The sequence below is a fragment of the Aplysia californica genome, unplaced genomic scaffold (assembly GCF_000002075.1).
Source record: "Aplysia californica isolate F4 #8 unplaced genomic scaffold, AplCal3.0 scaffold00222, whole genome shotgun sequence".
Lineage (NCBI taxonomy): Eukaryota > Metazoa > Mollusca > Gastropoda > Aplysiida > Aplysiidae > Aplysia > Aplysia californica.
In genome coordinates, this window is record NW_004797492.1 from 149,305 (window position 1) to 157,380 (window position 8,076).

The 8,076-nt window shown below is 39.5% G+C and overlaps 1 protein-coding gene across 1 annotated transcript in view; it reads left to right on the forward strand.

Moving 5' to 3' along the window:
- Nucleotides 1–4,403, forward strand: part of LOC101856430 (general transcription factor 3C polypeptide 2) — a gene marked incomplete at its 5' end in the record, with an annotated part of 14,379 nt that extends 9,976 nt beyond the window's left edge. Inside the window, 4 exon segments of the mRNA XM_013083276.2 lie at nucleotides 175–318; nucleotides 904–1,062; nucleotides 1,676–1,768; nucleotides 2,644–4,403. Coding sequence (XP_012938730.1) covers nucleotides 175–318; nucleotides 904–1,062; nucleotides 1,676–1,768; nucleotides 2,644–2,775 — 528 coding nt within the window.
- Nucleotides 4,404–8,076: the final 3,673 nt, after the last annotated feature.

Consider the following 8,076-nt stretch of genomic DNA (forward strand, 5'->3'; position numbering starts at 1 on the left):
TTTTTCTTTTTTGTTTTTTAAAATTAATCTCTTTTTTTAAAAATTGTATGTGTGTATTTCTGCAATTTTAACTCAAATTGCCTTTCAGGGTTCAATATTTAAAAAGTAATAAATTTTATTATATCTATGTCATGCAGAAAGTTATCGTTAAAAAATGACTGAACTTCCTCCCAGGACGTGAGTTTTTGCCCACGCTACGAGGTGGCGCTGTCGTGTGACGCAGCGGGGAACCTCATGGTCACTGTACCGCCGTTGACCCGCTTTCTGACTCGCTCCAAACTGATGCACATGATGTATCTCAAGATTGTGCCCACTGCTGTAAGTCAACAACTGGGGTCTCTTCCTTCGTGCTGTCATTTGTGAAAACCTGTTTTTGTTCACCTAGAAGGGAGCTCTTGTGCTGTAAAGGCCCCAAATTTTGATTTTTAAAAAATGGTATTGCAGTTTCTTTATTTATGATATCTACTGCATGTGCTCAAGGAATAATTTGTGAAAATTCAAATTCTAAAAGTTGAAAAAAGCAAGAAATAAAGCATAATTTAAATGAAAAAAAGAAAGAAATGAAACAGTTTTTTTTCTCGTCTGAAAAATGTTGGGTTTTTAAAAAATGTGTACAGTTATTTAGCTTGCCAACGATGTACATAATCCCTCTGGCTTGCCCTGACTGTTGGGAGGATAACATCTGAACTTCTACGGAATCCAAATTGCGTTGATGTGGGTGTAAAAAAAAATGTACAAGCAGTCAGTGTTATTGGTTTGTTGTGTGTAACCGTGACTGTTTGCAGAACACAACACGCTCAAACAACAGAACACATGTGACAACACATCCAACAACAGAAACACACCCTGTAATGGCTTACATCTTCCCCCCCTCCCTTCTCTCCCCTCCCCTCTTTTCAACAGCTGGTCTACAAGGCTCGGCTGAAGGCACAACAGACGTCGGAACATCGTCGGGAGGCTGCGGCGAGCACATCGGCCACTGACGGAGAGTCTCAAGAGGCGGAACAGGACCCAGGGGGTGACGTCGCAGAACGCACACTGCACTTCCGGAACATTCCCGTGGTAGGTACTGGGTTGTCAGAACATTCCCGTGGTAGGTACTGGGTTGTCAGAACATTCCCGTGGTAGGTACTGGGTTGTCAGAACATTCTTGTGGTAGGTACTGGGTTGTCAGAACATTCCTGTGGTAGGTACTGGGTTGTCAGAACATTCCCGTGGTAGGTAGTGGGTTGTCAGAAGGGAACAAAGCTGTGGTGCAGCGGTTAGATGCTTTTGCTGTCGCACACAGGAGACCCGAGTTTGATTCCCACTTGGAACAAATTTTCAATTTATTGAGTGTCTCGGTCAAAACATGTACATTCATGAAAAAGAGAAGCTACCACACTCTCTGGTTCCGCCACTCTCCATGGCATACCCTCTGAACTGTGACGTACACATTGGGACTGACTCACACATACATTTATGTTGTCTTGCACTACTGCACATATTTACACACATTCACACACTCACACTTCCACACAAACACACACACACTCACACACCTACACACACACACACACACACAAAAATAAACACATGCCCTCACAAAAAAACACACACACACATAGTATCACTGCTCAAGATGTCTACTCTTCTCCCCCCCACCCCCTTCCTCCTTCCCCCCCACCCCCTACAGACCAACTCCTTCAAGTTTCCAACTGACCGCAGGTCAGATCTCACCCTGAACGACACGGAACCTTTGGGAGAGAATATTCAGGCTGTCCACAGGGTAGGTCTTATGAGCCACTTGTTGGCTTTATTATCTCCATGTATTTCTCTTTACTCTAATACATGTCTTTCTTTTTCCCAGCAAAAAGTAGCTGTTCGCACACTTCTATTTTTTGCCCAAACTGAGTCCCACACTACACATTACTGACACAGCTGCGCTGCACACTGTATCAAAGACCAGAGATCATGAATCTGACTTGTAATTTTTCTTCAGTTCGACACAAAAAAAATAAGAAGTAAAAATAATATATCTGTAAGAGCGTGAATCTTAATATCCTTTTTTTCTCAAAATTTTGCGTCATGGACTTAGAACCCTGTCATTTTAAGGGCATGTGTTATTTTGTCGACGTGTTTCTCTGTATTGAAACAAATATGTTTTACTGCCCAGCACTAAATGACTGTTATTGTTCCAGTGTGCTTCTCTGTATTCAAAAATTGTCTTGTGTTTTAGAAACGCTAAATGACTATTGTTGTTGTTGTTGTTGTTGTTGTTGTTGTTGTTGTTCTTCTTCTTCTTCTTCTTCTTCTTCTTCTTCTTCTTCTGCTTCTGCTTCTGCTTCTGCTTCTTCTTCTTCTTCTTCTTCTTCTTCTTCTTCTTCTTCTTCTTCTTCTTCTTCATCATCTTCGCCTTTTTCTTTTGCTGTTATTATTATTGTTATTATGACTATTACAACGTTTATTATTATTTTATGTTATTATTTTTGCATTATTGTTATTATTATTATTAATATAACTATCACTTTGTTTATTATTATTATGTTATTTTTGCATTGTTATTATTATATTATTATTATTATTATTATTATTATTATTATTATTATCATCATTATCGTTATTGAGCCACAAATATTCCCACTCCCAACTGTTGTGTTTCAGGCTCGGCTCAACCCGAACCGGTCGTCGTGTCTGTGGGCTGTGAGCGGCGGCCAAGCGGGTCTGCTGCGCCTGGACAACCTGTTTGGGCTGGTCAGTCCACGCTGCAGGGACGTACGCGACCTTCTCAACTGATTAAGGTCGTAGCGTGTTGAGACGTACGCGACCTTCTCAACTGATTAAGGTCGTAGCGTGTTGAGACGTACGCGACCTTCTCAACTGACTAAGGTCGTAGCATGTATGGACGTACGCGACCTTCTCAACTGACTAAGGTCATGGAATGTATGGACGTACGCGACCTTCTCAACTGACTAAGGTCGTAGCATGTATGGACGTACGTGACCTTCTCAACTGACTAAGGTCGTAGCATGTATGGACGTACGCGACCTTCTCAACTGATTAAGGTCGTAGCATGTATGGACGTACGAGACCTTCTCAACTGACTAAGGTCGTAGCATGTATGGACGTACGCGACCTTCTCAACTGACTAAGGTCGTAGCGTGCAGGGACATACGCGACCTTCTCAACTGATTAAGGTCGTAGCGTGTTGAGACGTATGGGACCTTGTCGCCTGATGATTACAGTCTTAGTGTTGCCAGGACGTACACGACCTTCTCACCTGATTACGGTGTCAACGTGCAGGGACGTATGGGATCTTCTTACATGATGATTACAGTCTTAGCGCTGCCAGGACGTATGGGACCTTCTTACATGATGATTACAGTCTTAGCGCTGCCAGGACGTATGGGATCATCTTACATGATGATTAGTCTTAGCACTGCCAGGACGTATGGGACCTTCTTACATGATGATTACAGTCTTAGCGCTGCCAGGACGTATGGGATCATCTTACATGATGATTACAGTCTTAGCGCTGCCAGGACGTATGGGACCTTCTTACATGATGATTACAGTCTTAGCGCTGCCAGGACATATGGGATCATCTTACATGATGATTACAGTCTTAGCGCTGCCAGGACGTATGGGATCATCTTACATGATGATTAGTCTTAGCACTGCCAGGACGTATGGGACCTTCTTACATGATGATTACAGTCTTAGCGCTGCCAGGATGTGCGGGACCTTCTCGCATGATTACGGTGTCAGCGTACCGAGACTTTCGGGACCTCAACAGAATACGGACTAAGTGGACTGCCAAGTACTCTTATAGAATCAGAGCCCTCCCTTTAAAAAAAAATTTTTTTTTTTTTTTTAAAGATTTTTTTTCCCTATGGAAGGACCCTGATTGATTTGCGTAAGATCCGATTTTTATCTTGAATTCCGTATCTCTATCAGTCGTTATCTAATTTATCATAAATAGTGTGGAAATGCACAGGTTTATTTGCAAAATTGTAAATTTGTGCAACTTCTCGTAAATGGCGTGAGAACACACATTTTTGTTTCCAGGTTGTTGGTTTTTTTTCTTAACTTCGATTTTTAGTGAAGATTCTGAAAAAAACTTCTATTTTTAGTCGTGGAGGGATTTGCAGATCTGGGTCCGTGAGCAGATGGTTGGTGGGTGCCACTTGTAGGTCCTACTTCTTTTCTCTCCCTCTGTTGTTTCTGTCCATCTGTCTTTATCTTCCCTGCATTATCTGACCTTTATTGTGTCCATGTGCTTCTTTTTAGGGGATTACAGTCGGCTGAAGATGAAATATGTCCGTGCTGTGTATGTGTGAAAGTATGCTTGTGTGTATGAGTGTTTGTATGTTTGTGTATGTGTATGAGTGTTTGTATGTTTGTGTATGTGAATGAGTGTTTGTGTTTGTATGAAAGTGACTTTTCGTCAGTATTGAAAGAGAGAGAGGGAGAGAGAGAGAGAGGGAGGGAGAGTCCAAAGTTGTCTGTGACTGGGTTTTGATCATTCTTACTCGAGGTTCTTCCCGTTACATTTATTTATTTATTTATTTTATTTGTGTGCTGGTTTTTTTTTATAACTTGCATAAATTTGTTTCTAATGCCAGAGTGTGTGTACTGTAATTGACAATGTGTGTAGTTTTTAAAAAAGTTTTAGTAAGAGTTTACGGCACTTGCAACACAAGAAGGTCATAAGTGCTGAAGATTAGAGGTGTTACAAAAGTAACAAACGCGAAAAAGAAGTAGGAGAGATATAGACGATAGATGTTTGATAGGAATGAAGGAGCAAACCACACCAGAGCACCCACCAACCACCTAAGGATAAGACTCCTGTGAAAGAAAACGTCATAATTTCACAATGGATTTACACTATGGGATCACTAACAACCTTCTTTTCAGGGTTGTTGGCGGGTGCTCTGGTCTGTTTTGCTCCTTCATTCCTATCAAACACCTTTCGTCCTGATCTCTCCAACTTATTTTTGTGTTTTTTACTCTCTTGTAACGCCTCTAATCTTCGGCACCTGTATGGCCTAATTGTGTTGCAGCAACTGCTTCCGTAAAGCTTTCTTTTTAAATCAAGAGTCTTGTTTTTGTAAGGCAGCTATTTTTTTCTACCAGTACAGTATAGTTACCATCTGATTCATGACCCTGTTGAAGTCTTCGCTTTAGTCCTACTGGCGTCTGTGGTGTAGCGGTTAGGTGCTTCTCCATTGCATTCAGGAGACCTGAGTGTGAATCCGCAGTGGGGAGAATTTGTATGGAGCATCTTCTATCTGATCTATGTCTCTCTGCTGGTGAAATGAAATGGTATAGGTTTAACGCCCCTATCAACACTATAAGGTTATTTAAGGGGTGGGACCTCCTAGTTTAACGTCCGTCTCCAATAGGATCGAGCCAAGTGGGAAGTTCGTGTAAAGTGCCTTTCCCAAGGACACAACGTTGGATGGAACTGAGGCTCGAACCCCCGAACTCGCAATCTCACGATTATGAGTCCTCTCTGCTGGGATGTTGTATCCCTCTCAGCCGAGGTTGACTCCGATAGGAAAGGTTGGAGCCTGTCTCTATAATGGTCTAAATTGTATTGTTCAGGGCGTAAAAAAAACCCTGTATTTTAAAATCTTTTACCTAAACATTTCTTATCCTGAGGTTTGCGGAAATTTTGAAATTTACAGATTTTTTATGGAGAGCGGTCAAGTTTCCAAAAATTGAAATGAGGCCGTAATTTCTTAATGCAAAGTTCTCTCCCCACCCCACCCCCACCCCTCTTTTTGGACCCATCCATATTATAGCTCAGCAGGAAACCACTTGAACAAACAAGCAGTCGGGGCCCATGCGAGGCTCTTATCTTAGTCTTAAAAGATGACATAGTTGAGCAAGTGAGTAAAATAAATACAAGGTACTGGGCATCATCTGGGATGAGTGTGTGAGAAAATAAAAGGAGAGACATTTTTAATGCACTGTGTAACATGCACTTAACGAAACACACGCACAGTGAAATACGTACATAGCAAATCAATTTTCAGGTCCCAAAGTTTTCTAATAGACGTATTATATTCTTTGTATTTAAAATAGAACTATGTATCAAGCGAAACTGGCGCATAATGAAAAGATTTCCACGCACCGCTGATTTCACAATGTGTGTACTAGACTGTAGTTCTGTTGAAGTGATGTTTTATACATAATGTATGGTACAACTGTGGTGTTTTATACATAATGTATGGTACAACTGTGGTGTTTTATACATAATGTAGGGTACAACTGTGGTGAAATGATAGCTGCAGATTTTGAAATTATTTTTATCTGATTTTATGCCTAGCTTTTGCTACTGCATATCGTTATGAAATGTGAATTCAAGTATGATTAGAAAAATCATAAGCCTCTGTTTTTATAAATTTTATTTGAACTGAATAGACTTGAATTGAAGTGTGTGTGTGTGCGTGTGTGTGTGTGTGTGTACATTTAATGAGGAATGATCACAAGTTGTAAATCCATCCTGGGTAAAAGAAGAGGTACTTGGTACAGAAGACAGTGGATTCCGCTTTAATTTAAACGGAACAGGGTTAATCCGAAATGACCCCCACCTCCCTGAAAATTTTTTTTCAAATTCCCCAATTTTTTGTTCTCTGTTTGAGCAACTTGTCTAGTCTAAATGGAAAACCAGGCAGGCTAAAGTAAACCAAAGAAAATCCGGTGGTCCGGCAGATTTTGATTTGTTTAAACGGATTCCACCATACTCGTAAAGTACTTGGTCACCTGTAGATTGGTAGGAGATTGTTTCACAATGCTATCAGGTCTGCTGTGCCATCATTTTTTTAAAAGTACAGCAAGCGAGCATGTATGCAGGTTTTACAATTTTACAGGGGAACCAAAAAACTGAATGTTGTTACTAAGAAAAACAAACTCTTTGCTAACATCCCAAGTCTATATTTTTAAGAATACGAATCATTTTGATTGTAAGTATAAGCTCCTTTTTAGGTTTAAAGCAAACTTTGTTTTCTTGGTAAGAACATTTGCGTATACCGTACTTTTAATAATGACTAGTGGGATTATAAGATAGATTGGATTATATAAGATAGATTGTGAAGTGCATAGAGCCTTGCTGTAGAGCAGGAATCTTCGTTATTCTTATGCTGCTATTATTATTATTATTATTATTATTATTATTATCATTATTATCATTATTATTACTTAGTGATGCTTGGTTACATGCTGAAACTTAATATGTTGTCCAACCTTTTAAATGCATTGTTATTATAATATATGGATGATTATTATGACATTGATACATTGTTACATGCTGAAACTGATTTTTTCAACCTTATGATTGTTATGCATTGTTATGAAATGAATGATGTCATATTAAAATGATGTAAGAGAAATGAAGTTCTTCCTTTAGTTTTAATTTTAGTCAGAGATTTACGGCACTTGCAACACAATGAGGTCAAATAAATGCCGTTGTTCTTTCTTAATTTCATTTTGCCGTTTTGACTCGGTACATGAACTGATAGTGGATGTTTGTCGGATGGTCTAGTGTGGCTCGCTCCTTCTTTCTTATCAAACGTCCATCATTTTTATTTTTCCTCCTTCTTCCTCTTTCTTTCCTATCAAACATCTATCCTTCTTATTTTTCCTCCTCCTTCTTTTCTGTGTATGTTACTCTCACTCTAATCTTCAGCACATATATATGACCTCTTTGTGTTGCAAGTGCCTATAAACTTTCACAAAAACTAAAAAATTTAATGAACTAATGACGGGTGGTTGGCAGGTGCTCTAGTGTGGTTTGCTCTTTCTTTCCTATCACATATATATATATATCTATCGTCATCTCCCTTTCTTTTTTGTACTTGTTACTCTCTTGTAAAAATTCTAATCTTCGGCACTTATATGACCTTATTGTGTTGTTGCAACTTTAATTACCCCCCCCTCCCCGAAAAACAAACAAACAACCAGAACAATAACAAACAGACAAAAAGAAACCCAAGACAGACATAACAAACAAACAAAAACTTCTAATCTTCTTAAAAATATATGACCTATTTGTTTTGAAAGTGCTGTAAACATAAAAGAACCAAAAACAAC